At 56.7% G+C, this 27,508-nt stretch overlaps 3 protein-coding genes across 4 annotated transcripts; 2 read left to right on the forward strand and 1 right to left on the reverse strand.

Annotated features, from left to right (window-relative positions):
• The first annotated feature begins 1,449 nt into the window (after window positions 1-1,449).
• Window positions 1,450-17,925, forward strand: AARS1 (alanyl-tRNA synthetase 1). Of its 2 annotated transcripts, none has more exons than XM_065640647.1 (21): window positions 1,450-1,486; window positions 2,529-2,738; window positions 3,395-3,583; window positions 4,259-4,404; window positions 5,590-5,781; window positions 6,207-6,351; window positions 7,540-7,685; window positions 8,248-8,356; window positions 8,454-8,604; window positions 8,973-9,097; window positions 9,396-9,540; window positions 10,179-10,357; window positions 10,885-10,998; window positions 11,753-11,959; window positions 12,616-12,800; window positions 13,237-13,345; window positions 14,000-14,113; window positions 14,996-15,115; window positions 15,614-15,700; window positions 17,149-17,262; window positions 17,634-17,925. In XM_065640647.1, exons 2-21 carry the CDS (start codon window positions 2,595-2,597, stop codon window positions 17,817-17,819), a joined length of 2,907 nt encoding a protein of 968 aa, XP_065496719.1. In that variant the 5' UTR covers window positions 1,450-1,486; window positions 2,529-2,594; the 3' UTR covers window positions 17,820-17,925. The 2 variants fall into 2 exon arrangements, with proteins under 2 accessions (XP_065496719.1, XP_065496718.1); XM_065640646.1 differs by having other exon boundaries at window positions 1,453-1,515.
• Window positions 17,926-17,994: 69 nt separating this feature from the next.
• Window positions 17,995-19,475, forward strand: EXOSC6 (exosome component 6). The gene has a single exon (XM_065641082.1). It carries the CDS (start codon window positions 18,021-18,023, stop codon window positions 18,855-18,857), a length of 837 nt encoding a protein of 278 aa, XP_065497154.1. The 5' UTR covers window positions 17,995-18,020; the 3' UTR covers window positions 18,858-19,475.
• Window positions 19,476-20,874: 1,399 nt separating this feature from the next.
• Window positions 20,875-26,738, reverse strand: LOC135991854 (RNA-binding Raly-like protein). The gene is made up of 7 exons (XM_065640652.1): window positions 26,702-26,738; window positions 24,575-24,653; window positions 22,518-22,568; window positions 22,041-22,189; window positions 21,588-21,701; window positions 21,333-21,499; window positions 20,875-20,935 (listed from the first exon to the last, which is right to left on the reverse strand). Exons 1-7 carry the CDS (start codon window positions 26,736-26,738, stop codon window positions 20,897-20,899), a joined length of 636 nt encoding a protein of 211 aa, XP_065496724.1. The 3' UTR covers window positions 20,875-20,896.
• Window positions 26,739-27,508: the final 770 nt, after the last annotated feature.

Here is a 27,508-nt window from a genome sequence, read left to right on the forward strand (position 1 = left end):
GCTGGATGCTTACCAGCCCAAGAGGTGCCTGCAAAGCCTAAGCTCCTGCAGCCCAGACCAGCCCGGGGATATGAATTCTTCGGAGGCAGAAGTGAGTGAGTAAGGCGCTAAAAGAAACAAAGAGCTACTATGCGAAAAGCCTCAGCTGAAAGGGAAGAATTGGGGCAACCTGAATTTAAGGTGGGGAGGAAATAAGAAGAGTGAAGCGGTGGGGATTGGTCTGTCACATCTGGGTGTGCCCAAAGGGACACATCTGTTGCCCGGCCTTGTTCAGCCCAGTGGAGGGGACAGAGCTGACTATTCCCCAAGTGTTTGAGTGTTCCAGGTCTGGCAATCGCCAAAGAAATACTTGGGCCAGCAGCTGAGAGATGGTGAAGGGACTCCAGGTTTGGAAGATGTGCTTTCAGGTGACACAGAGCATGAAGCAGTGATGTTTCCTTCCATCTTCGTGGTCAGATAATGGCCCCATGAGAGACGAGCGCGCTGGGTGTGGATTCGGATGGTATCAGACTCAGAGCTGCTGCAGCAGGAGTCACTGAGGGTGTAATCACCCGTGTGAGCAATGGCACTGCGCAGACTTGCCCGCTCCTGCTATCCGCAAGCGGCTTCCAGAGCAGAGTTCCCATCGGGAACCGACAAGACTGGAGTTTCCTCTTTTCCTTCCAGGCTCTTTGGGAAGGAGACAACAGACACGAGCGACGGGGGGGCAGGACCAGGCACGGTGGGAATAGCTGCAGGTGAACCGTGACGGGCAACCAGCAAGCGACCTTTGGAACTAGCTGACCGATGGCACGAGGCCGAGCAGGACAGCAGCGCAGACACGCTCATGGCTCACGAAGCACAGCTTGGGGCCAGAAGGGATGTTCTGGGAAAGCAATGAGGCCGGTCTACATGATCCCAACGCTGTAAAGGCACCCGGGGACCACTCAGGTTGGAGGGGACCTGGGAGGACTCTACTCCAAGCCCCGTCCGGAGGAGCACGGTCAGCTACGACTTCAGATCGGATTGCTTGAACCAGACCTCAAAGACCTCCACGGAACCCGCAGCCTCCCTGGGCCACTGTTGCAATGCTTAGCCCTTCTCACAGTTAATTTTTTTGTTAACACGGCACCTCCACTGCCTGCAAGACACAGGGCTGCACCAGGTGGGCCAACACCTCGTGGTGCTGCAGTCATGGTGCCCTCAGCGAGGAGGGGGCGGGGACAGCCCTTTTGGTCCCTGTCCTCTCGGTCCCCCCACGCCCAGCCCCGCAGCAAGACTGGCACTTCTAAAATGCCGGCTCCCTGCCCGGCTTCAGCCCGGCCGCATCACGTGGCTGTCGCCTCCCGTCATTGCATCAGCCGGCCAGTGGCCCGCCCACAAGTCCGGGCCAGAGGAGGGGGCGGGGCTGATCCAGAGCGACGGCTCCAGCAGCCAATCGGATGCTGGTGCGCGGCGGCGCGCCGGGGAGGGGCGGTGCGGAGCGGGCGCTGCGGCGGCGCCGGCGGTGCGGAGCGAGGGGCGGCGGTCGCGGGGGTAGGGCCTGGGGGGTTCCGCTGGGCTCTGGCGGGTCGCCGGGGGCCACTGGCTTTTGGGGGTTGCCTGCACGGCTCGGCTGCTCCCTGTGGCCCGGCTGGGCGCCCCCGGGCTGAGGGGAGGCGGCCCGGCAGGGCAGGCGGCCGGGGCGGGTGGCGGGTGGGAAGGTGGCGGTGTCCCGGTCTCCTCAGGCGGGGCTGCGGGGGGATGTCTGGTTGCCGGCATGGCTGCCGGGCACCGGCTGTGCCCTCGCCCGTCCTCGGTCACTGGAGACCGCGTGGTGTGTGGGCAGAGGCCTCGCCGTGCCCGGAGCCGACACTGCGCCGGGCCCTGGCCTCCCCGGGCCCTGCCCGCCCCCAGCGCCTCGCTGCCCTTGGTCGGATGGAGCATTATGGTGCCCCCGGGCCGGAGCGGCCCCCTGGGAGCCGGGCCCTCCGGAGACCCGCACTGCGCTGCATCGGCCGGGGGCAGCCCCGTGGACCCCATAGGATGTAGCGGGGTGCTCACCTCCAAACCCTCACCTGTCCCTGGTGCGGGTGTGGTGGTGCGGTTCCTCACCGGGAAGGTTTCCAGGCAGCCCTGGAGCTGACCCTGCTTTGGGGAGGAAAGGGGGATGAGGGGATATTCAGAGGTCATTTCCAAACTCAGCCATTCTGTGATTTAATGACCCTGGATGATTTTAGGCGTTAGCAATCCTCACCCTCCCCTGCGTCCCTGGCAAGGCAGATATAACCTCTTGCTAAGCTCAGTATCCAGGTGAACTTGGTGTTTTAAAAACATGTTTTCAAAGAACGGGATAACTTGATCTTGAGCTCCAGAAATCAGGGAGGTTGGGGCAGAGGAGATTTGGGTTTGGGTCGGCACCATTTGGGGTGACCTGACGGTTAAACTGAGGAGTCAGTGGGAGTAGTTATCAATGTGGGGAGACCCTTTCAGGAGATGGAGGCAATGATCCTGGTGTTATTGCTGGAGCTGACACCCTGTAAGAACCCTGTTTGCGGTTGTTTCTTCAGACTGCGCCAAGGCCTTGCTGCTTTCCTTTCCGCTTGCTTTGGACAGCTGTGACTTGCAGCTTCAAGATGGAAGCCACGCTCACAGCTAGCCAGATCCGGCAACGGTTTATTGACTTCTTCAAGGAAAATGGGCATACCTATGTGCACTCGTCTTCTACAATCCCCCTGGATGACCCCACGCTGCTCTTTGCTAATGCTGGTATGAATCAGGTAAGATTCCCACTCTGGCACTGTGGTCCTTACAAACAGATCCTGTAGCAGTTGAAACCTGTGAAGCTGTTTGCAGAGCTATTTGTGTGGAAAATTATTGTTTTCTCCGTCTTCCTTCTGGTCACAAAGAGGTGGTTGGCCTGTCTGCCATAGTCCTCTGCGCTCTGGCAAAATTGATAATGGTACTGGGAGAGGTTCCTGTGTCTGCTGTGCAGCAATGGGAGCTCTGCCAGTCTCCCTTCCTTCACACTTTGGACCACTGCTAGTCCTGGCACAAGTGACTAATGGTGTCTTTAAAGAGTGGTTGGGGCTGGGCTGCTGAAAGGGCTCTGCTGGAGATCAACACACAGTTTTCACTGATTTTTTTTTTTTTTTTTTTTTTTTTTTTTTTCTGGTCAGCTTGGAATCTGGCTACTTTCAGTCCCTTTGGAAGTCCTGGGGTTTGGTGGGCACCAGGAACACGTGCATGTTATAGCTAAGTGCTGCAGTCTCCTCGCATGCAGGGGACAGCAGGCTTGTTCCTGAAAATGGCTTTGGGTACATCTAGGCTAGTGGTATCATGACACAGACAACACTTACTGCCTTGCTGTTGCTTTCAATGTTTGAAAACAGGTCCCTAATTCTTTCCTTGATTGCTCTTTTTTCTTTTCTTTCAGTTCAAACCCATCTTCCTCAATACTATTGACCCCTCGCACCCACTCGCTAAACTGAACAGAGCTACCAACACTCAGAAGTGCATCCGAGCAGGGGGCAAGCACAATGACCTGGATGATGTTGGCAAAGATGTCTACCACCACACCTTCTTCGAGATGCTGGGGTCCTGGTCCTTCGGGGATTATTTCAAGGTAAAATAGGCTGGGTGCAGTTCTGAATCTTGTGCACAAGGTTACCCGTCTCTATGAACTCAGCAGAGCAACTGCCCACAGAAAAGAGAATATCTTGGCACAGAGTGGTATTCCTAAGGTGCATGTAACTCCTTTGGAATAGATGAGCTTGGAAGCTGCCTGGACCCTGCAGAATGTTTTGAGATTAATTACTTAAGGTTTATAAAGCTGATTATATTAACTCTGCCAGTTTGACGTCTTCAGGCAGAGGTTTTAGTTTCTGTTCTGGAGCTGTGGGGAGTTGCATGTGCTGTGTGGCTGTGATAGACCATCAGACAGGAGTGACAGAATAATGTTGTCCTTTCCTGAGCTTCTTGATAGCCTAGTGTTCAAAGTCAGAAAGAGGATGTTAAGAATGCAGAACAACAGCAGAATTAAAAGGCTTTTTAGGGGCAGCAAACATGCTGGAAGTTAACTTATCTGCATCTGGAAAGCCACATGAGATGTTTCTTGTGCCCTGTTCACTGCATATACTGATTTGCCTATTTCTGTGCCAAGAGTCTGAAAGTTTTTGACTGTTTCTTTGTAGAAAGCTGCTGATACTTACAGTAGCCAGTACTCCGTATGTGCAAGTGCTACATGTAGAAGCGAAGCTCTCTTTGCATTCACTTGCTGACCTCATCTTTCCTTCTGCAGGAACTTGCTTGTAAACTGGCACTGGAACTTCTCACCAAGGAGTTTGGCATCCCTGCTGAAAGACTCTATGTTACTTACTTCGGTGGCAATGAGGCTGCAGGACTGCAACCGGACCTGGAGTGCAAGCAGATATGGTTGAATTTGGGGTAAGGCCTTTAACTGAGGAAGGTGCATGTTTTGATGAGCAATAGTCATTCAGAGAAAGAGGACGTGTTATGTGGCAGAGCACATGTAACAGGAGGCCTTAACAAAAATCAGTGTCACAATTTTTGCAGGGTGGTGGAGCTGCCAAGCCAAAGGGATGCATTGGTATTACATAGAAGAGACCGAGAGATTTCATTTCAAAATCTCTTGTGTATGCTTAAGAACATAAGAAATGCCTCAGTGGGTCAGACCAATGGTCTGTCCAGCCCAGTGTGCTGCCCCTGACAGCAGCTGAGAAGATGCTGCTGAGGGAAAGGAGCATGTCTCACTGTGGCCTGCACTCTGTTTTCCTCCTCCTGCACTCTGTTTTCCTCCTCCTCTCCCAGCACCCACAGTCACTGGATTCGTTTGTTAGAGTGTGACCCCTCTGCTCCCTTTCGCCTCTGTTTGGGGCCCAGCTCCTTCAGAATATGTCTGATTCTGTTTTGAACCTGTTGGATTTTTCTAAATCTCAGTTGTATTCTCCCACCCAGCCTTGTCCTCTCCAAATTGAAGAGTCTTCCTCTTTTCTATGCTCCCTTCCTAAGGCAGATGTTTCGCCCTTAGGTAGTTTTAGTTTCCTTCCTCTGTACCTTTGCTACTTGTACCTCACCCTCCTTGAGATGACCAAACGAGGAACACCCTCAGTACTCAAGCTGTGGGTGGGCCGAAGCTCGATCATAGAATCATTTAGATTGGAAAAGACCCTAAATATCAGTGAGCCCAAGTGTAAACCTAACACTGCCAAGTCCACCAACAAGATAGCGGTGAAGCCTTTGGTATTGTGGCTGTAGTTGCCGCTGCAACCTGCCACTGAGCCCATGACACACCTCTGTGCTGTGGGGCCAAACCTGCCTCGCGTGTATTCAAGTTGGAGATCTGCCTGTCGTCTTGCTGGTGGCTTTGCTGAGGTGTCGTGTCAGCCTCTGTCTTCATCTGGGGCTAGTGCCAGGGGCTGACACTAGCCTGACCCTCCTCAGCAGGAAAGCTGGGTAGTAAGATCTTACATTGGTCAGGCTCAAGACCCCGGTGATTTGTCTACTCATCCAGGGAATTAGTGAGCTGAGATTTCCCTGCTATAATCCTTGGTTGGGGAATTCTTGCCTTGCTGTAGGTCTCATTTGTTCAATAAGAGTTTCTTGTTACAGGCTGGCTGAAGGCAGGATTCTGCCTGGCAATATGAAGGATAACTTCTGGGAAATGGGAGACACAGGCCCCTGTGGCCCTTGCAGCGAGATCCACTATGACCGGATTGGGGACAGAGATGCTTCCCACCTGGTCAATCAGGATGACCCAAACGTCCTGGAGATCTGGAACCTGGTGTTCATACAGTTCAACAGGTGAGCCAGACCCGCTTCCCACCCCAGGCTGCTCCAGCGTGGCGTGGGAGGTCGCTCAGACTGCGTACTTTTCTAACTGCCCCTGGCTTGCTCGCCATTCCGTCTCATCCGGGAGCTTTGTGATACTCTGTCCCTCAGCCCACCTGTACAGAAGAGGTCAGTCATGCTGGCTTGGGGACAGATGGGGAGTGTTTCTTCAGTTCATCTGCCAGGAGTTCAGTAGGGAAGAAGTGCCATCCCACTCTGGGTCTAAGTCGTCCTTGAGGGTCTTGGTATTCATCACAGTTGCCTTGTGTGTGGCTTGTGTATGGGCCCGTATCGTAAATCTGATGGAACAAAATCTCACAGAGATGGGGAGAGCGATGGGGATGCCCCTGCAGACCCTCCATCCATAACAGCTTGTCTGTCTTCTTGTGGCCGGGCAGGGAAGCTGATGGGACTTTGAAACCTCTTCCTAAGAAAAGTATTGATACTGGGATGGGCCTGGAGAGGCTGGTCTCTGTGCTGCAGAACAAGATGTCCAACTATGACACGGACCTTTTCCTTCCTTACTTTGAAGCCATCCAGAAGGTATGAACTGAGGACTCTGGGTCTGGGCCTGACCCAGTTGTTTCCATTTCCCAAATCCCTGGGGAGGTGAATGGGGCTGGTTGAACAGGGCAATTATGTCTGTGGGTCTTTGCTTTCCCAGCTGCTGCGAGCCCCATGGATTTTTACATTGTTGAGAGTAGGAGCACAGGCTGGCACAGTAATTGCTGCCTTGGGGCATGTTTTCAGAGGAAAACACAGGACAATGAGCAGTACAGCTTTCCTGTTTCTGTGACTTGTCCTGATTGCACACTCCATGGTCCTCTCCAAGTGGAAGATGCTTTGCTGTCCCATGTGGCCAAGTGCCATCTTTTTGCCATGTGGTAGAAAGCACGTGGTACTGCTGACCCAGCATCAGAATTCGTTCTTCAGTCTCCCACCTGAAACATGCTGATCCGTAGAAAATCCCCTGAGAGAGGAGGTCTTTGCTATAAACCGTGACAGTCACTTGCAGAACCAGCATGCTGTTGCTGCATCTTCCTGGATAGGGGCCATGTTACCAATGCTGGTGTGCAAGGCCAAGCCTCGTTTTGCTCTGTGGAAGCAGCAAAGCTTCCTGGCTGCAGATCGTGCTGGAAGAGCCCAGACTCAGACTTCTCGGAGGGAATGAGGTGTGGAGCTCCAGAGTTGGAAGTAGATGTTAAAGCCACTGGCTAGATGCAGCCCATGAGTCCTTGTCTGCCCGCTGGGAGCCTGGCTGTAGGGACTGTGCCTGTGGTGTGAGGTTTGCACCACGAGTGAATGCTGCCTTGTTACAGCGGTATCTTTCCTTTGGGTACAGATAAAAACACCCTAAAAGAGAGAAGCTTGGACTGTCTTCCATGTAACAGAATCTGAGAAGTTTCTTGAGTGGGCAGGTTATGAGCCAGCGTGGAAAACAGATAATTTCCCTGCACTCTGTCCCCCTCTCTTCTGTCCTTGGCTCTTTTTGTTGGGATAAACTGGCTTTCCTTCTCTCTGGTCTTGGAGATCATTTGGCTGCGGCGTCATGCAGAGCCTCACAGCTCTCGGTCTTCCCTGTCTTCACTGAGTCACCTCTTACTTCCTCTGTGGCTGCGGGCAGTGGGATGGGGTTGGCTTCTGAGGCACATCCCTGTTGTTCTGCCATGCTACTGGTCCCCACTGTCCGTAATCATCCCCTTTGCCCACTGCCTTCTCCTCCCTGCTCAGGGCACGGGTGCCAGGCCGTACATGGGGCAGGTTGGTGCTGAGGATGCTGACGGTATAGACATGGCCTACCGGGTGCTGGCTGACCACGCACGGACCATCACGCTGGCTCTTTCCGATGGGGGCAGACCTGACAACACTGGCAGAGGGTAAGATGGGAGCTGCTCCATCGCTGCCGCTCCCATTCTGTTCAGCACAGCTTCCCTGAGGGGACTGGGATCTCCTGTGTCTCTGGGATGCCTCTGAATTCGTCATGGAAGCAGTGGATAGCAGGGTGTTTGCTCAGTATGTTTGACACTTGAATCCCTGTAGCAAGGTCTATGCAAAAGGTATGAGGATTCTTGTGAGTACCAATCCTGCTATGTCAGACCCCAGAAAGGGTCACTGTGGGCACACAGGCACAAAATCCTGCTTGGTGCAGTGCTGCCGTCAAAAAAACCAAGAACATTTGGGCAGAGGGGCTGTGCTGTGGGTGCTGCTGGACTCACAGGAGTGACTCTTAAGCGTGTCATGAGTCTGAGTGTCAGAACTGGTGGCTGGCACCTCACTTCTGGCTTGCTGCTGGTGTGAGCAGCTACTTGAAAGAAAATATGGGGAGGGAACCCGGTGCTTTTGGTCCTGGGAGCGCGTGCTGGCCGGTGGGTGCTGGTGGATCCCCTGGGAACAGCCCGGAGGTGTGACGTTTGCATGAGCAGCTCTGCTGTTCCATAGGTATGTGCTGAGGCGGATTCTCCGACGGGCTGTGCGTTACTCCCATGAGAAGCTCAATGCCCCCAAGGGTTTCTTTGCTACTCTGGTTGATGTGGTGGTGCAGTCACTGGTAAGTTCTTCCTCGGCTCTGCTGTATCTGCCGCAGTCTTCCTCTGCCGAGGTGTGCGGATCTCCCTGTTGACCAACTAATCATCTTGGGTGCGCAGGGAGATGCGTTTCCTGAGCTGAAGAAGGACCCAGATATGGTGAAGGACATTATCAATGAAGAAGAGGATCAGTTCCTGAAAACACTCAGCAGAGGGCGTCGCATCTTGGACAGGAAGATCCAGAGCCTGGGGGACAGTAAAACCATCCCTGGTAAGTCTGTGACTTCTGTCTGAATGTGCCAAGAGGCTTTTATTATATGGCACTGAGTTAAGGCTCAGCTGGGCTGGGGACTGAGAGGTTGTGGAGGGTGTCAGGGGACAGAGTTGGAGTCAAAATACCATCGCTCAGAGCTGGGCCATGCATCTGGCCTGTATTCACTTGCTCAGGTTTCTAAGCTGCCCAGACACAAGATGATGGTGTGATGTCTGTACTGTCAGAGAGGAGCCTTTTTGATTTTCACGTTCACCAGACCTGTTCACTGTGGTGCAGAGCCAGTTGGGTGGGACAGAGGCAGTCAGAGAGGGGGTAAAGGAGCAGTGTTTCGCAAGAGTAATGACTGCTCTGCTTTTTCTCTGAAGGTGATACTGCCTGGCTGTTGTATGACACCTACGGTTTTCCTGCTGATCTCACGGGGCTGATTGCAGAGGAGAAGGGCCTTGTTGTGGACATGGAGGGCTTTGAAGAAGAGCGGAAAAATGCACAGGTAGATAACAGCTCCGGGGGAGCTGGTCTGCGGGCAGGGAGGATTCTCTTCCTTGTAGTTTGCTGTCATGAATCTCTGCCTCTTTCTTATGGGGTCTGCTCACACCTCACTCACACACACAGGGCACAGCACTGCAGTTGTGGTGGGACGAGTATTTTCTGTGCAGCTGGGGCTGAGTTTGCTCACTAACACTGCAAGGCCTGGGACCTTGAGCTCAGCCTTCATACAGAGCTGGTGGGGTGCTGGGAGCACCTCCTCACTCTCTTGTTTTCTCAAACTTGGTGCTTGTTGTTGGCAGCTGAAATCCCAAGGGAAGGGTGCCGGGGGGGAGGACCTCCTCATGCTGGACATCTATGCCATTGAAGAGCTACGGTCCCGAGGGCTGGAGGTGACGGATGATTCACCGAAATACAGCTATGCTTCAGATCCGAGTGGTGCCTATGGTATGAAAAAACCTTCTAAGAGCTATCCTCTGCTGCCAAACCTTTCCTGCCATGTACCTCAGCAAGATCCTCTGGGCTGACCTTTCATGGGACATGGGATCGGGAGTAGAAGTGTGTGCGGGTGAATCACCTGCTTGTAAGGAAGGGAGCAGGGAAAGAGGAGGGCAGACTGTGCAAGGGCTGCCCTGCTGTTCAGGTCCATTGTTGCCAGTGTGATCAGAGAGTCTTAAGGGGATTCCTGTTCCCTGCAGCTTTGTGTCTCCACGCTCCCATGTTTGTGTTTCCGAGCTGCCCTTTTGCCAGTGTTGCAGGAGACTGCGGTTTGTGCTTGGTCTGTCCTCAGCACACTTGCTCTGGCTCTTGCCGCTAATTCTTTGATTCAGTGGAGACTCAGGAGGCCCCAGGCTCGTAGCAGCACATGTGGCTTTTACTGCACAGGCCCCTGCCTTGGAGGGCACAGAATGAAATTCCCTCTTATCCAACTAACCATTGCCCTGGTTCTTTCTCCTTAGCCCCTACAAATGTAGCTGCCATGAACTCCTGCAATAGCTGGGAGATGTTGCTATGAGGTTCTGCTCCCATGTGGTGCCTACAAGGTTTTCCTGTTTCACTGACACTGCCTGTTCTCCTGGTGACAGATTTTGGGAGCCTCGTGGCCACAGTGAAAGCCATCCGCAGGGAGAAGAAGTTTGTGGAGGAGGTATCCACTGGCCAGGAGTGTGGGATAGTGCTGGACCGAACCTGCTTCTACGCCGAGCAGGGTGGGCAGATCTATGACGAGGGCTACATGGTCAAGGAGGACGACGGCAGGGAGGATGTGAGTGGGCCTGAGAGCCTTTTGCAGGACTCGGTCTGAGCTGGGGCCTGGGCAGGTGTGCGCAGAGGAGGAGAAGGGGCCCTACAAGCCCCAGCAATTTCCTGTCCATGGCAGGTGTCAGGCATTGCACAGGTTTCCTTTTTGGGTGTACAGCACAGCACAGACATGCTGGAGTTTGCTCCCCTTAATTCTTGGGGAACTGAACTCTGCGCTGCAGCATCAGGCTGTCCCCAAATGTGGGTGCCTGCGGTGGTGGTGCTGGGATTGCTGTGCTTGGGAGCTGAGCTGGGCAACTCTTCCAGCTCTGGTGTGCCCCATAACCGTGCCCCATAACCATGCCCCACCTTCATGCTCTTCTCTGTTTTCTGGCCCTGTGTGCCATGCCTGGGCACACTCAGCATTCTCCTGTCACACACACCAGTCTGGCTCTCAGCTGAGACTTTTCCAGTTGCAGCTCAGAGCTCTGGCTGGACTCTCTCCCCGTGGCCCTTGCCCCGCTCACTAGGAGCGTTTCCTTCTTTGTACAGAAAACAGAATTCACAGTGAAGAACGTGCAGGTCCGAGGAGGCTACGTGCTTCACATAGGAACTCTATATGGAAACCTGAAAGTAGGAGATCAGGTCTACCTGTCTATCGATGAGGTAAGACATGGTATAACAGATGACTTCATCTTTTGTCCCTGGATTTTGTCTTTGTTTCCACTGGTGTCACGGGGTGGCCCGGAGTTTGGGGCCTGCTCTGCCCATGGCACATGATGCAGAAAAGCGACGTGGCCCTTCCAGCCTGGCTGAGTCGAGGCCCCTCCTGCCTGGCACTTGGCTTTCTCCCACCACAAGGCAGATAATGCCCAGCAGGCTCATTGCCACGCTCACTGGCTTTCACTGCAGCAACAGAAATGCATTTGTGGTCACAACTGAGAGGTGGAATGTGTACGGTGCTCCACTGTGTTGTGGATGACAGCGGAGAGCCTGGGCTGTCTGCCCTCCTCCAGATACTGCTCTGGTGCGCTCAGCCTGCTGAGTGTGTGCGGGGTTGAACCTGGCTTGCAAAATGCATTTTCCTTCCTTGTAGAGCCAATACCTGTGGAGCAAGAGGGAAGGCTTCCATCTTGCAGTGCATGTCCCTCTTGAGGAGTGGAGATCAGTGTCTGCAACCTGGTTTGTCCTTGCCCTCTCTCCAGACAGGCCCAGCAAGGGGATTGCCAGGGAAAAGCCATGCACAAATTTGGTGGGGAATGTCCTACTTCTTTAGCAGAGGCTCCAAGGCAGCAAGCATGATAAGTTGTTTCTGGTCTCCTGAGCTCGTTGAGGTTTCTGTTGGAGTACACTTCTGCTGGTAGAGGTGATCTTGGCTCCGCAGTGCGAGACCCCGTCTAACAGTGATTTCCTCCCTCAGACTCGGCGGAGGCCGGTCATGAGCAACCACACGGCCACTCACATCCTCAACTTCGCCTTGCGCTCGGTGTTGGGGGAAGCTGACCAGAGAGGGTCGCTGGTTGCACCAGACAGGCTGCGGTTTGACTTCACAGCCAAGGGAGCCTTGTCTACCCAGGAAATCAAGAAAGTCGAAGGGATCGCCAATCAGATGATTGAGGAAGCAAAGGTGGGTACGGCTGCTGGCTTAGATGTACTCAGGAAAAAAATACCTTGAGTCAGGCTTTTGGATGTTCTGGGATGCTGGGAGTTTGGCCCAGCAAGAGTCTTCCAAGCTGCTGATGCAGTACTGTGTACAGATTGGCATCACAGAGAATTCTGAGTAGAAAAACTCCATGTAGATCACTCTGTTCGTTGGTACCGAGCCCTGCCTAGGGTTGGAGTGTTTCTATGCCTGCTCTAGTGTCACGTTAGCTACAAAAGCCAAGAAGTTTGACAGTTTTGCAGGGCTGGCTGGATTTACAGTGTACACCCAGACCCTCCAGTGATCTGTCCTTGATGGCAAGAGAGTTGCTCTGCCTGGTGCTAGCCCCATGTTACAACAGGCCCTGGAGGACCCTGTGCTCTGCTCAGGAGTCTGTGGTTCAAAATGAATGTACAGGAGCCCAGCAGGTCTGAGTAGCCAGACATACCAAAAATTTTGAAGGTAGGGCACCTGTCAATGACTTTAGGATCGCTGCAGCTCAACAAACCCCAGTGCAGGTGAGGCACATAACTTTCCTTTTAGGATCTTTTGGAGGAAGTCAGGATTCCCTGGCAATGAAGGCCCTCAGTCACAAGTGACAGGACCAGCTCTTACCAGTGTCCCTTTCCTGTCCCCTGCAGACCGTCTACGCCAAGGACTGTCCTCTTGCAGCAGCCAAAGCTATCCAAGGACTGCGGGCAGTTTTTGATGAGACCTACCCCGATCCTGTCCGTGTGGTCTCGATTGGCATCCCTGTGGAGGAGCTGCTGGCTGACCCCTCTGGCCCTGCAGGCTCCATCACTTCTGTTGAATTCTGTGGAGGAACGTGAGTATCTGGGGAGGCTGGGGAAGGTGGTGGGGTGACTGAAAAGGAGTCAGTCCCTGGGGAGCCTGGGTGCTGCTGTGGGTGCTGTGGGCGTATGCTGGGCACAGCCAGGGCAGAGCTGGAGGTGGTGGTGATGCATTTTGCATTCCCAATCCTGAGTCAAACTGCATTTTAAATCATCCTTTGCAGGCAGGAAAATTGCCTGTGTGCTGTCCCTGCCCACGTACAGTCTCTGACAGCGCTGGGAATGCAGCCCTTGCCACCCTTTCCCTGCTCATTTGCTTTTAGCGGCTAGGTTGGGTTTTCTGCCTGTCCCTACGCTTGCTGCAGCACCCTGGCAGGGTGATTTTCTTGTTTCCATGCTGATTCCTGCTGAGATGAGAGGTGGACTTCTAACTCTCTCTTTTTGTGGGTCTTTTCTGGGTTCTTTCCAAAGGCACTTGCAGAACTCCAGCCACGCTGGCCCCTTTGTGATTGTTTCAGAAGAAGCAATTGCTAAAGGCATCCGGAGGATAGTTGCAGTCACCGGGGCCGAAGCTCGGAAGGTAAAGGGAGACAGGAGAGATCCTCTGTGAAATCCCAAATATTAACCCTGTGCCAAGGTTCCTGTAGTTCAAATTTGCCAAATATCCCTGTTTGGATAGTCATCACCAGGGAGAACCGCATGTCTGAGGGGCTCACGGAGGAGGATGCTGCTGTTAGCAAAGGCTGTGCTGGAGGCCCCTGGCTGTGCTACAGCCAGAGGAGAGAGCTGGAGGAGAGGTCGTGGCTGTAGCTGTTTTGTTAGAAGAGCTGAGGGTGGGTCCTGGAAGTGGCTGTGGGGTCAAGTTCAGGTTGTTTTGCAGAATGGGCTGCAGATCTAGAGCCGTTAGCAGCTGGTGAGATTGGCAGGAGAACTGCGCAGTCTGAGAATCGTCTACTACAGCAGGCAGGAGACTTTGGTCCTGGGCTAGCTTGGGCTGGTGCTTCCTAGAGGAAGGGGGCTGGTGGGGGAGATGTTTTTCTTTTTTTGGAGGATCTTGGCATTCCTTCTGGCAAAGAAGAGTCTGGGGGCCTGTCTGCCAACGTCACACCCTGTTTCTGGTCAAGCGCTGCTTCCCCTGGGGCTGCAGGATTTGTAACCCCTTCTCATGGGGGCAGCCAAGAGCCCAGCCTGGTAAATCTGCCTGCGTGACTGAACTCAGGTTGTGTTCTGCTAGGCCCTCAGGAAAGTCGACAGCCTCAGGAAGCTGCTGTCAGCCCTGGAGGCCAAGGTGAAGGTCCAGACAGCTCCCAACAAGGATGTGCAGAAGGAGATCACGGATCTCAGTGAGGTGAGGATGGTAGCAGTGCTCTGACTTCCTAAAGTGAAGGGGACGTTGTTTGCCAGCACTGGGTGGTATTGATAAGGCCCAAGTTCAGCTTCCTGCTCCTGTCCAAACAGCGCTGTGTCCTGTGGGTGCTGCAAGGCAGCACCTCCTGCCTGAGTTGTCAGGCCCTGGGAGAGGAGGTGTTAAGGAAGTTTCTTTTCCCTAGGCTTTCCTTAGCAGAGACTCAGGCATGGATTCTAGAAATTGTTCTAAAATAAATAATTTATTTGCAAGGTACAGTCTAGAGCAGCGCAAGGTTGGTGTCTTCTGAAGAGGGACACTCAGTGAAAAAAAACTTGGACAATTATACCCTCACAAGTCCAATCCCCACCCCTTGCACATCACTCTGGGCCAGTTGCAAAATTAGAGTCTGGGGTGTCTCTGTTCTTCATTGGATCTCTTCATTTTTGTCAGGCAGGCTGTCAATTGAATTCCTGACTTACAGTTGCTGTTTTGCACCTGCAGCTGGAGAAAAGTAAATTCTTGGCAGACCAAAACATTCTTCTTTTTCGTCTCCTGTTAGACACCATCTGTTCCTTTACTTATCCCCCAGGATGCAGCTCCCTTTACATTCTAGCTTGAAGACTCTGAGGCCTTTTTTACTTAACGAAGCAGAGTTAAAAGGTTCCCAGCTTGCAGAAGTTATGCTAAGCAAACTTAGTTATGCTAAACGAATTCTATATAAGCAATCTCTAAAAAAGTTCTGTAAGAAGCAGTATACCAAATAATTCAGTAAGCTAAGGCAGTCTGTTCCCTGACAGGAGGGGAGGTTCATGAGTGCGGTGCAGCATCCCCTGCCACGGACACTGATACCTCTGACTCTCTCTGCCCACCCCTGTTTTGCAGACACTGGCCACTGCTGTTATCCCGCAGTGGCAGAAAGATGAGCTGAGAGAGGCTGTTAAAGCACTGAAGAAAATTATGGACGACCTGGACCGAGCCAGCAAAGCCGACATCCAGAAACGAGTGAGCACAAAGCACAGTGTGGGAGGGCTGTGGGGGGCTCCTGTGGGAGCTCTGCTTGTGTCCGGTGTGGAAGGGGGCTGAGCTGTGGGGACGCCCCTTGCTCTGTTCAGCCATCCAGCTCCCTCCCAAGGCATGGCTACTTCCACGCCTGTTCCCTGGGGTGAAGTGCTGGCAGCACATCTTGGAAGTTGGGTTGCTCCTGCCCTAATGGTGCCCCTGGGTGCATGGTATGGGTGGTGCGTGGTTCTTCCTCCTAGATCCCATTGGATTTTCCCGGAGGAGGAATCACGCACAGCACTGCTGCTGCCTTGCAAACCATACACCTGCCCGCCAGCATGTTTTGTTCCTGGCTCTGCAGCGTGAGGCTGTTCCAGGCCGGGCTGTGGGTGTGTTGGGGCACCTTGGGGGCCTCTGTACTTGCAAGGAAGCTCCACCCAGGCGGTTCTTGTGTCCATACACAATGTGTGTGCTCTAGCATCTGACCACTGTTGTCCTCAGGTGCTGGAGAAGACCAAGCAAGTCATCGAGAGTCACCCTAACCAGCCGTTGGTCATCATGGAAATGGAAAATGGAGCTTCAGCAAAGGTATGGGAAGGTCTGGTCTCTCCTCAAAACCTTCCTTGTGCCTGAGGAGCGGTTGCGTGGTCTCTGTTGGCTTGTGGAGGTGGTGCTGTGTTACAGAGCTGTCTCTTGCCGCGTACCAGCCCCGAGCAGCAGCTGGTGAAAAAGGGGAGGACCACTGGGATACTCTCTATGTCCCACCTCCTGGACTAACACATGGGTTTGCAGGGGTGTGGAAGGGGCCTTGACCATTTGCTGAGCTTCCAGACCTGGTGGTGGATAGGGACCCCAACAGAAATCACATTAGGTCCCAGGTAAGACTCATCCAGGAGCAGTCATGACACTAAAAAGCAGGCCTGAGGAACTCTGAACAGCAGCTCTGCCAACCTACAGAAGTTGCGATGCTCGTGGCCATGCCATTGCAGATCAGCTCTGGGAGCAGCATCCCGGGCTGCAGGTGGGGACAGAGCCAGGCCAGAGCGCTGCTCCCCAGCTCCTGAGCTCTGCTGCAGCAAAGTTCAAATTCTTTGACTGGGGCTGAAACTGCTCCTTGCCTCCTCCATGCACAAGTTAAGTTTCTTTTTGAGCAATTTCTATTGTGAATAAAAGCTCCCTTGCATGCGCTGGGCCGCAGTGCTGAGCCCAGCAAGTGCCAGGCAGCGGGGGCTGATCGTGCCCTTAGGTTGGACCTCTTGGGTTTTAATGCTCTATTTAAATTTCCGGGAAGCTTACAGACGCCTGCTCGCTCTCTGTGGCCATCCCCATCCCCACAATGCCAGCGCTCCTGCTCGCAGTGGGTGCCAGCACGGTGTTCCCCCTGGCAGAAGGGTGCATCCCCAGGGGATGGCGGTGCCAGCAGCCCAGGGAGCTGCATATTCCCTCTCCAGCTACAGCAGCACCGTTTTGCTTGCTGGAGGGCCCACTCCTGGAGCTCTGTGCTGCATTGTACTGTCTATGCGAGCAAGGATGACAGTCTCCTTGGGAATAACAGGCTGCCTGGCAGTTTCTCCAGCATGCCTGCTGTGTCTGATAACCCTGGCAGCTTCTTCACGCTGCATTTGAGTCCTCCTGACTTGCCGCAGAACATCTGCGCCCTCCTGCTGGGAGCTCACATTGCAGGCAGAGTATTTTTCCTTCCAGCCAGTACACTCAGGCAAAGGCTCTCTTGCTTTGGGGCTGCATGGTCACTAATTCTGCCGATTTCTGGATAAATGAAGGTGGGGAAATAAAAGCAGCTTCTCACTCCTGCCTACTTGCAGCCATGAGGGGACACAGCCAGGGCTTCTGTCCCCTGCCAAGGCTTCTGCACACCTGGGGATGTGAAAATTACTCTTGGGAGGAGCGCTGCAGGGTGCTGCTGGCTGGTTTAATGCAAGTCCAGATCCCCAGGGTCTCTGTGGGTGTGGGGGGGTAAAGCAGGGCTGGCTGCAAGCACAGGGAAGGTGACCTGCAATGACTTTGTCCTCCTCCAGGCCCTGAACGAATCTCTGAAGCTCTTCAAGACTTACTCCCCACAGACTGCCACCATGCTGTTCACTGTAGATAACGAAGCCGGCAGAATCACCTGCTTGTGTCAGGTGCCCCAGGTAATGCTGAGACTTCTTGTCTGCCTTTCTCTGAGCTTCAGAGGTGGATCTGCAGCCTCTAGGCAGTAACTATCTAACACTACACAGCCAAAACTTGCATGGGGTTGGCAAGAGCCACAACCTTTGTGCTTTGGGTTATCATCAGGCTCTGGGGGGTAGAAGAGGCGTGCCTTGCAAAGGGTGAAAGGGAAAGAGCCAGGAATTAGTATGGTTAAGCCCAGGCTGCCCCTGGACTGCTGGCCTAACTGTCCTCCAGGAGCTGCACCTGGAAGAGCTTTGTCCTGCGGTACCATGCTCGTGGACCTTCTTTACTCACTTCTTGCTAGCTTCAGCTCGAGCTCCTTTTATTTTTTTTTTCTTTTCCTACCCAGGAGACGGCAAATAAGGGCCTGAAGGCCAGCCAGTGGGTGCAGGAGGTGTCAGGCCTGATGGACGGCAAAGGCGGCGGGAAGGACGTCTCTGCACAGGCAACGGGCAAGAACGTAGGCTGCCTGCAGCAAGCCCTGAAACTAGCCACGGACTTTGCCACGCTCCGGCTGGGGGAGCTGAAGAACTGACGGGGTGGGGGGGGTGTCACCGGCCCCCCTCTGCCCTCCTGCCCATCCCCTGCCTGCTGCTGAGCCGACCCCGCCGTTCCTATCAATAAATGCTGCCTGTCCTGCGCGCTGCCGCCTCGGTTCTGCTTAACGGGGGCGGGCCGGGCCGCGCTCCTCCTCCTGCCCGGCCCCGCCTGCTCGCCGCGCGTTTCCCCGCCGAGCATGCCGCTGGATCACCGCCGGCTGCAGGGCCCGGAGGAGTCGCAGCCGCCGGAGGTTTGGGCAGCGGCCGGGGGAAGCGGGGAGGTACCGGAGGAGGAAGATGCGGCCCCGCGGGACCCCTGCGCCCTGCGGCCGCTCTTCGCCCGGGCCGGGCTGCTGAGCCAGGCGGAGGGTTCGGCCTACGTGGAGCTGAGCGGCGGCACCAAGGTCCTGTGCGCCGCGTGGGGCCCGCGGGAGGCGGCCGAGCCCGGCGGGGCGGCGGCAGGGGCGGGGTGGCTGCTCTGCGAGTTCCGCCGGGCGCCCTTCGCCGGGCGCGGGGCTCGGTGGCGGCCGGGCTCGGCGGCGGAGCGGGAGGCGGAGCGGGAGGCGGCGGCGGCGTTGCGGGAAGCGCTGGAACCGGCCGTGCGCTTGGCCCGGTACCCGCGGGCCCGCCTGGCCGTCAGCGCCTTGCTGCTGCAGGACGGGGGCTCCGCGCTGGCCGCCGCCATCAGCGCCGCTGCCCTGGCCCTGGCTGATGCCGGGGTGGAGATGTACGACCTGGCCGTGGGCTGTGCCCTGTGCCGGGCTCCCGGGCCCGCCGCCGCCTGGATGCTGCAGCCCGGGGAGCCCGAGGAGCGCCGTGCCGTCGCCCAGCTCACCGTGGCTCTTCTGCCTGCTCTGAACCAGGTGTCGGCGGTGCTGGGGGGTGGGCAGGGCAGCCCTCCCGACACCTGGGCAGAGGCGCTGCGCCTCGGCCTCGACGGCTGCCACCGCCTGTACCCCGTGCTGCGGCAGAGCCTGCTGCGGGCTGCCCGCCGCCGTGATGCCGCTGCTGCCGCCGCCGCCACCACTGCCTGAGCGCTGATGGTGTCTGGGTGGCCCCTGGCTGCGGGTGGGGGTGTCTCCCAGAGCCCGTCCAAGCTGCCCTCGGTGCTGCTGGAGACCACTGGAGCCTGTCTGACCCACACCTCGTGCTGCCAGGGGTGTCTCACCCCAAAGCCTGCCCAAGCCAGCCCTTGTGCTGCTGGGGACCCCCGGAGTTGCCCGCGCAGCTGGAGGCCCAAGAAACCTGCCCAAGGACACCGGAGCCTGCTTCCACCCCACCATCGGAGAACCCCCAAAGCAGCTCCCACACTGCCCGAGCACCCCACAGCCTGCCTGAGGAGCCCCGGCGTCACAGGAGGCTCTTCCCGAGTGGCCTTGCAGGACCCAAGCAGCCTCGCACGCTGAGAGACCCCTCTCCAAGCAGCTGCCTGAACTGCGGGACCTCACAGCCCACCCTGGGGTGACCCCAGCACCAGGACTGAGACCCCCACGTGGAGCTGCACACCGTGACCATCCACACAGGCAGGACACAGGCAGCACCAGGCAGGAACCACATTGTGGCACAGACTGTGCATCTCTTGGACCTCCTGCCCAGGCAGCACTTCAGAGTGGCAGAGATGTGTTTAGCTGGGTTTTTTTTTTTTTACAATAAATCAGGTTTTTCTGGTGAGTTTTCTGCCTATGTGGCTCTGCTGGGGCCTCTGCCAGCCACAGGCAGAGGTGGAAGGATGCACTCGTGGTGACTGGCAGCCAGGCATTCGGATCACCCACCTCTGCTCCCGCTGTCCTTCCTCAAGGGGTGAGGAGGAGCCGGGTGCTGCTTTGGGGTCTGGTTATTCCTGGGGATGGAGAGGAGCAGGTCCTGTCTGCCCAGCTGCACCGCACCAGGCTGGTAGGGAATATTCCGGGTGAAGGTGGTAATTAATGTTTCTGTTGAGAAATGGGGCAGAGCTGCACTCCTCCTGCCTCTGGGTTGAGTTGCAGGGAAAGCAGCCTCTGAGGCATCAGCCCAGAAAGCCTCCAGAGCCTTGGGCTGTGTCAGGCAGCATAAAAATGGGTATAAAAATTACACATACACTTAAGATGGTTAAAAACTGCATCAAAGTGGAATAACCAGATAAAAGAAATACAAATAATTTTTCTTTCCAACACAATACACTCTTTTACCAGAGCAAATTAGAAATACAGAACAAGTTCCTACCAGCGAGAGAAGGACGACCTAGAAATGAGGGACACCGAACCGAGATGCAGTGCTGGAGAGCACGGGAGGGGACGGTGACTTCCTTGGGTGCAGGAGCCCTGGCACAGTTGCTCATGGGAGTCCTGCTGACTGCGAACACGATCCGTGGCCAAGAACAGCCTGAGGTAAACCACTAAGGAAAACCCATTTGGGAGCAGGGGTGACTGGGAGCAGTTGGGTTTGCACTACCCTGCTCTTGGCCCTGCAGCTGGTGTTGGAGCTGGGCTCAGCTCCATCCCAAAATCCTACAAAAGCCCCTCGGACCTGTCTCAAGGTGGTCCTTCCTTCCCATGGCATCATGATGGGATGCTTAGCGGCTCCAAAAGCCTCATCAGGCTGTATCTACACCTGCTGAACCTTGCTGAGCCAGTTCCTGGGGGGGTCTGGAGCGTGAAGACAGCAGTGGGCTTGCAGGGCAGAGGAGGTTGGGATGCGACCTGTGCGTAGGGGCTGGGAGCCCTGGGGTGCTTTCTCTGCACCCCACAGCACCCTATGGGTGCTCACACGCAAGGCAACCAGGATTTGGGATGCTCCTCTTTGATACGGTCCTTTTTATCTTTTCTCCTCCCCTCCCTCCACCAGCTGCATCTGCTTATCCCTAGCTCTGAAAACAGGAGGAAAAAGAAAACAAGCGCACTCAAACACAAAGACTTCTCTCGCCACGGCTGGCTGGCGTCTCGCAGGGGTGGGACGCGGGGCTGCCGGCAGGGATGGCCGTGCCGGGAGCGGGCACCTCGCAGCACACGTGGCACTAGCTGGAAGCCTCAAAAAGAAATATGAACACAAGAAGGAAGGGCTGGCCAGGTGGGGAGGCCACAGCATCCTAGTCCATCTACTGGCTCCCCTCAGGGTCTGACATGTGGTTTTTCACCTGCAGGGAGAAACACACAGCGTGGCCATCCTCTGATGCGCCCAGGCAGCAGGATCAAACCTGGCACCCTGCCCAGCACAGGGACAGCTGGGGTCCTGCACCCGGCTGGGGGATGTGGGTGTGGGAGCAGCAGCTTTGATAAGGGGTATTTTTACTCCAAGGGGGGTTTTGCAGCCTGTGCTGCTCGAGTAATGCACATGCGGGGATTTGGTGCCGGGGGCTGTCCCAGAGGCACCGGTGGTTGTAGCCCCGGCACACAGGCAGGACAGCGTTGGGGGACCCTGATGGAGCATCTCCTCTGCTCCGGGCATCCTCCACTAGGACCCACATGGGCAGTAAGTGAGGATGAATTTTAGGAAAGCACAGAGCCCGGCACAGGATCTGGCCCTCCTCTTACCGCCTCTTCCGTGTCTGTGCTCTCCTCGGCACTGTCGATGTTGCGCAGGTCGCTGTGCCCGTCAGCTTCTGTCTCCTCATTCCCCTGGGGCTCCCGTGACCCCTCTCCTGCTGGGGATGGGGACTCTGCCCCCATCTCTGCCCTTTTCTTCTCACTCTCCTTGGACCCTGCAACGACAGAGACAGCAGAAATTTGAGGTATCTGTGCAAACATCAGCCCTGTCCTTGCAGGGTCCCACTGTGCCCGCCCCGTCACCTGCGAGACGCTCTCTCCGCTGATCCATGCGGTCCAGGCTCTCCAGCAGACTGTCCACCTGCGCCTTGATCTGGCTCAGCTCCCCCTTGATGGAGTGCAGTTCTTCAGCCCGCACTGCGGAGAGAGGAGCTGTTAGGATCCCACCTGGCTCTGCCCAGAGCTGGGGAGACATGCCATCCTGGGCAGTGACCTCTGGAGCAACCTCCCATCCAGAGAATCCTCCTTGCCAGAGCATCCATCTCTCCAGAGGATCCTCCCCATCAGAGCATCCTGGGGAACAGGGACAGGTCCAGGGGACAGCCACCAACCCAGCACAGTCCAGGCCATGTCTGCTGGAGCTGGGTACTTGTAGCAACAGGGTCAGCACTGAGTGGGACCTTTGGGCATCACCACTGCTCTAACGCACCAAGACGCAAGGGCCAAGTCTCTTCCTCCCAGCTGCATCGCACTTACACTTTGTCCGTCCTGTCGTGGAGCTGGTGCTGCTCCTTGCCCCGGGCTGTGGGCTCAGGCTGCTTTTTCTTCCCCCTTCCACGTGAGTTCGTCTGGCCTTGACCGGGATGCGGTTAATGAGGGGGGGGATCTTCTGGTAGTCGTACACCCTGCAAGGGCACAAGAGCACAGTGGTGTGAGCACAACCTTGGAGGTGCAGCAGCAGCCCCTGCCAGCCAAGATAGCATCTCTTGGGGTCCCTCTGTGGTGAAGGACCCCCAACCTGGGCATTGCCCAGCCCACACGCTGCCTATGGCCCGTGTACCCCATCCCCGAGGCTCCCAGCCCAGGGAAGCTGTGGCACTCATGCTTCTCGAAGGGGGCAATGCCATCGAGTTTCTTCTGGAGATGGGGGGGACAGATGCCCAGGGACACCCTGCTTTCTGCCTTTGCAGAAGCTTGCTCAGTCCCCACCTGCTCCCGGGGTGCTGTGCTCACCGGTATGGGAAGTCATCCCTGTAGAGATCATAGTCCAGGTCACAGTTACTGCTGCAGGAAGGAGAGAGAGGAGAACAAGTCATGTACACCGTGGGACCACGAACACCATGGAGCAGCAGCAGCTGGGCACAGCAGGGCAGGGACCCCCACCCAGTGTCCATCGCCATCCCTGGGGACATGCCAGAAGGTACCACGGGAGCTGCCTGGGCTGCAGCGTGGTCCAGGGAGGTGGCTGTGCCCTGCCAGGGGTTTGCCTTGGTACCAAGCAAGGGTGTTGAGGGGGATGGGGAGAGAGCCCCCGGGACAGCACCAGCAGGCTCTCCTCTCGGGAAGCTGCATTTAGAGCACCCTGATGTTAAATTTCATGGTCCCTGGCTCTGTGTGCACGCTGCTGGCTCACTCGGCTCCAAATTAAGAAGCAATCTGTCAAAGGATTGCCTCCAATGCAGGCAGGCGACGTGCTGGTAATAAATCATGCACCGTGGACCAGGAGCGAGGGGGGAGGAGGAGGAGGAAGGGTAAAGATGCTGAAGCTCATTTTGCTGCTTCAGCTCTTGTGGAGTCAGGGAGCGTACAATTAAGCCTAACCCTAGGGACACAAAGCCATGCTCAGAGGATCGCTGGGAGCAGGGAGCCTTCCCCAGCCATGCTGCTGGGACTGGGGGGGACCAGGACAAGGTCCCCCAGGGCTTCAGATTTTTCTGTAGATGAGCCTGTTGCTATGGGACTGATGCTGAAGCTCAGGGAGAGCTGAAGGTTTGGGGGGGGGGGCTAACGGGCGACCTGGGCTGCCCTGCCTGTGGCTACCAAGCCTGAGCCAGGTTTGCCCAGCACAGAAGGCAGGTTGGAGCCTGTGGCAAAGGCACCCCAGCCCTGCTGCCACCCTGCCTTATTCAAGGATAATCCACATGGGGCACAGCCAGCAAGTGCCAGCCCTCCTGGTAAGGGTGAGTTGGCAACCCCCGGGGTGCCAGGACCCACCTACTCCAGTTCTTTGCATTTGGGATTATTTTGGGAGCTTTTGGTCCAGCCTTTCTGCCTTGCAAGGTTGCATCACTGTGACAGGGATGGCGGGTCCTTTGCATCCCCATCTCCTGCCCTTTACCCAGGGAAGAAGGTCACAACCTGCCCTGGGGACAAGGGGAATGGGCAGCTGGAGAGGAGTCCTGACCCACACACAGGGCACAGGGAAGGTGCCAGCTCTGATGGCTGTTGTTGCCCAGAGCCCATGCCAAAAGGGATGGGGATGCCACAGGCCACCCCTGCCATGGGAACACCAGTGGCTCCATGAGACACCTGGTCTTGGGGTGCAGCGCCCAGCCAGGGACACAGCAACGGTTTTCCCAGCTCAGCTCTTTGCTCAGAGCATCCCCTGGGAATGCGGCGGCTGCCACGCTCCAGTGGCCCAAGAGGACCCACAGTCCCTGCCCTGCCAGCGTTGCATCCTTCCAGCACCATGGCAACGGGCAGAGCAATTAGTTCAATCAGGGCGTTTGCAAAAAGCTCTCTAATGAGACAGACAGAGCCCGGCTCCGGTCCCTTCCTCGTCACATGCCTGCCGAGCCAGGGAGCTGAAACCTCCCAGAGATGAGGAATTGCTCTTCTGCTACCATCGGTGCCACCACCGCCATCATCTATTGCCATCGTCAGGGCCAATGCCACCCCTCTGTGCCTCTGTCTGTTCCCTGAGGAACAGCATTTAAAGGCCAGAACTGCAACGAGCATCGACAGGCATGGAGACCACCAGGCTCTGCTCTTCTCCTGGTGCCTTCGGATGGGGAAGGGGGATCTCCACACCCTACCAGCAACACACAATGGACAGGACCCAGCGAAGACTGCAGTTGCCATCGGTGCAGCCAGGCAGTGCTCTGATAGCACCATTGGGATGGGGCAGGGACAGCCTACGAACCCACGCCCACCACTATGGGCAGCCAGAACAGTCAGACGGGCAAGTGATGGAGAACAGAGGGAGGAAGAGGAACCGAGCGTGGGACGGTCCCCAGCCCAAGCCAGGTGCCCGCCCTGGTGCAGCCCCTGCCCCAGGCGCCGGCACTCACTGGTACAGGCTGCTGCCGTGCTGCCGCTTCTGGCCCAGCCTGGCCCGGCTCGGCGTGGGTTCCCTGGCCATGTCCAAATCTGAGGGGAGAGAAAGGAAGGGAATGAGTGCTGGGAAGAAAAGGAGATGCCAGCACCCTATCCCACATGGATGCGTCTCTGGCATCAGCTTCCCGGAGGCTCCCAGCCATGCTCCTCTCCCTGCTGGAGATGTCCTACTCCAGAGCATCCGCAGGACGAGTCCAAGGCTGGCACCTCTCTTTAGGTTTAAGTTTTCAGGGAAGGACAGGAGCAGCCCAGGGTTGTGCCAGGACATAGAGCAGCTCCAGCTGTCCCTGCAGCAGCCCCTTCCCACAGTTGCCCCATCCCCAGGAGCCCAGCTGAAGCCAGGCAGGCTCCAATTAGGGTGGCAGAAAGCACTTCTGATTATGAGGGTAATTAACCTCTAGAAACATTTCCCCCCGCTGTGGTGAATCTCTCTTCGCCGTCACTCCTGCTGGGTGGTTGGGCCATTTTTCAGAGACCCCCAAGCCAGCAGGATGGCAGCAAGTGCTGCCCACCACGGACGGGGGAAGCCCCACACCCAGCCACTTCGCACTCTCAAAGGCTGCCGAGACATGTGTGATGCTGAGATGTGGGGTAGAGATGTCCCCAGACATGCGGCTCAGTGATGCCACATCATATCTCTCGGTGATGCTCTTCACCCCTTCTTTAGGATTTCACAGCCAATGTCCATTTAAAAGGTGCCTTGAATCTGTTTTCTCAGTATACATTTGAGAGCCACTGATGCAAAGCTTTACTAACATCTCCATATATTTAATTTTGTAAATCTGCGGGGCTCCAAAACCTCTCTGACCCCTGGGGCAGGAGCCGGTGGGTGAGATGTTGAGGTATACCTCTGACACGCTCCCCCTTGGCCATGGTAAGTGTGACCAGCTGTCCCACAGGTGAAATTGTAGACACTACTGCACCAGAGAACCTTGAGCTTAAGCTTCCTGAGTCCTCTGCGAACACACCAGCTCATCGGAGAGGTCTAGACCTCCCCAGGAGTGTGGACGCTGGCCACGAGTCCCCTCCAGCCCCATATCCACCACAGCAAGGTCTCTCCATCCCTGCAGAGGAAAAGGCTTCTGAGGAAGACCTGAGCAGAAGGAAACCAGCACTTTGCTTTCCAGTCTGTCACCTTGTGTGACAAAGTCTGCGGACTGGCTCTGATCAACGGGTGAGCTGGGGAAGGTGCTCCACTTGCACTGTGTGTGCTGGTTAATGCTGTCACCCATTTTCTGTGGGTACAGCCAGCATCCTCAGGGACAGCCAGCATCCTCAGGGACAGCCAGGCTCACCGCTCAGGACAAGAGCCCACCATTGACATCCCTCTCTCCAACCCATCACACCTGCCTGGCAGAGCCACCCGCTCCCCTCACTGCCAGTGGGATGGAGACCCCAGCACCCCAGCCAGGGACCTCAGCCATGGCCAGGCACCCCACCACAGGCCACCTGCACCAAGGGGACTGTCCTGTTGGGGCAGCGGACCCAGGCCAGCAGGGCTCCAGCACCCTGGGGCCATCGACCCTGCATCTGGCCTCCCTTCCCTGTGATGGCAGGGGGGACATTGCAGTACCGGGAGAACATCCCTGTCCTGGGGGTAATGGTATGGGGGGCATCTCAGTATTGGAAGGACATCCCTGTCCTGTGTGGGTAACGGTGTAGGGGGCATCCCAGTAGCAGGAGGACATCTCTGTCCTGGGGGTAATGGTATGGAAATCATCCTGATGCTGGAAGGACACCCCTGTCCTTGGCGGGGGGTTAGTGGTATGGGGACAACCAGGCATCCTGGTACCGGGAGGACATCCCAGCCCTGGGCAGGGACTGGTATCGGGATGCGGGGCAGGAGGCAGCTCGGTACCGGGAGGGGGCCCTGCCCGAGGCGGGATGCTAGGTGTGGGGGACACGTCCGTGCACCAGAAGGCCAGCTGCAAGGGGACACCCCTCTCCCAAGCAGGGCAGCCGGTACTGGGCAAGCACCCCCGTGCCGGAGCATCTACCCGGGGGGGCGGTGTGTGGAAGAAGGCCGATCCCGAGGGGGGGCACCCGGGAGGGATGAGGGCCCGAGCCGGGTCGGTACTCACATCTCCAGCCCGCGTCCCCGCTGCCGAAGAGCGTCATCCCCCCGCAGCCCCGGCAGCCGCGGCCCCGCAGCCCCCGCAGCCCCGCCGCTCCGGCCCGAGCGCGCCGCCACCGGGCCCTACCAGCGGCGGGCGGGGAGGGGGGACCGCGGGCCGTACCACCACTGCACGGCGATGGGGGGGCGACCACGCCTCGCCACGCCCGCGCCCCTCCCCAGGCGCAGCGATGCTTTATTGCAGCCGCGCTGCCCGGCCCTGCCTGCAGGTACCTGCCGGCAGCGCTGGGCCAGGGGCTCTGCCTTCCCCCCCGCTGCAGCTGCACAGATGTGGTGGCTGTGCTGGACCATCCTCATTGTCATCCTCATTGTCACCCTCCCCAGGCTTCTTCCCCATCTCCTGCCTCCAGCCCCCCTTCACCCATTGGACCCCGCTCACCCCAGCCGACAGCTCGGTTGCACCCCAGTTTACCCAGTTCACCCCGAAGCCCTAAGCCCAGCCTTGCTGGTGGCAGTGCAGCTCCTGCCCTCCTTCCGCAGAGCTGAGGCCCCAGCGCAAACAGCCAGCACACGATGCCCTGAATGGTGAGGGTTTAATTTCTACCCCAGCATGCGCTGAAGCGCGCTGCTTGGAAGGGAGGAGGGCATGTGAAGGAGGTGGCTCCCCAGCTCTGTGGTGGAAGGGTCCCTGCAGGGTGCCAGCATGGGGACAGTGGTAGCGTGTCCCCTCCAGAGGCACCTGACAACAACCAGCAGTGGGGCACAGGTTTGACCCAGCATGTTGGCTGCTGTTGCTTGGGGCTGTCCCAAGGCT

Source organism: Caloenas nicobarica, chromosome 9, assembly GCF_036013445.1.
Source record: "Caloenas nicobarica isolate bCalNic1 chromosome 9, bCalNic1.hap1, whole genome shotgun sequence".
Classification (NCBI taxonomy): Eukaryota; Metazoa; Chordata; class Aves; order Columbiformes; family Columbidae; genus Caloenas; species Caloenas nicobarica.

Coding starts and splice junctions, on each gene's coding strand:
- EXOSC6 (XM_065641082.1), top strand. CDS start 18,021: ATGCCGCTGGATCACCGCCGGCTGCAGGGCCCGGAGGAGTCGCAGCCG.
- AARS1 (XM_065640647.1), top strand. CDS start 2,595: ATGGAAGCCACGCTCACAGCTAGCCAGATCCGGCAACGGTTTATTGAC. Junction 10,358..10,884: donor AGGACGACGGCAGGGAGGAT/GTGAGTGGGCCT, acceptor TTCTTTGTACAG/AAAACAGAATTCACAGTGAA. Junction 14,114..14,995: donor AGATCACGGATCTCAGTGAG/GTGAGGATGGTA, acceptor CCTGTTTTGCAG/ACACTGGCCACTGCTGTTAT.
- LOC135991854 (XM_065640652.1), bottom strand. CDS start 26,738: ATGACGCTCTTCGGCAGCGGGGACGCGGGCTGGAGAT. Junction 21,702..22,040: donor CACGACAGGACGGACAAAGT/GTAAGTGCGATG, acceptor CTCTCTCCGCAG/TGCGGGCTGAAGAACTGCAC. Junction 20,936..21,332: donor GCACAGACACGGAAGAGGCG/GTAAGAGGAGGG, acceptor TTCTCCCTGCAG/GTGAAAAACCACATGTCAGA.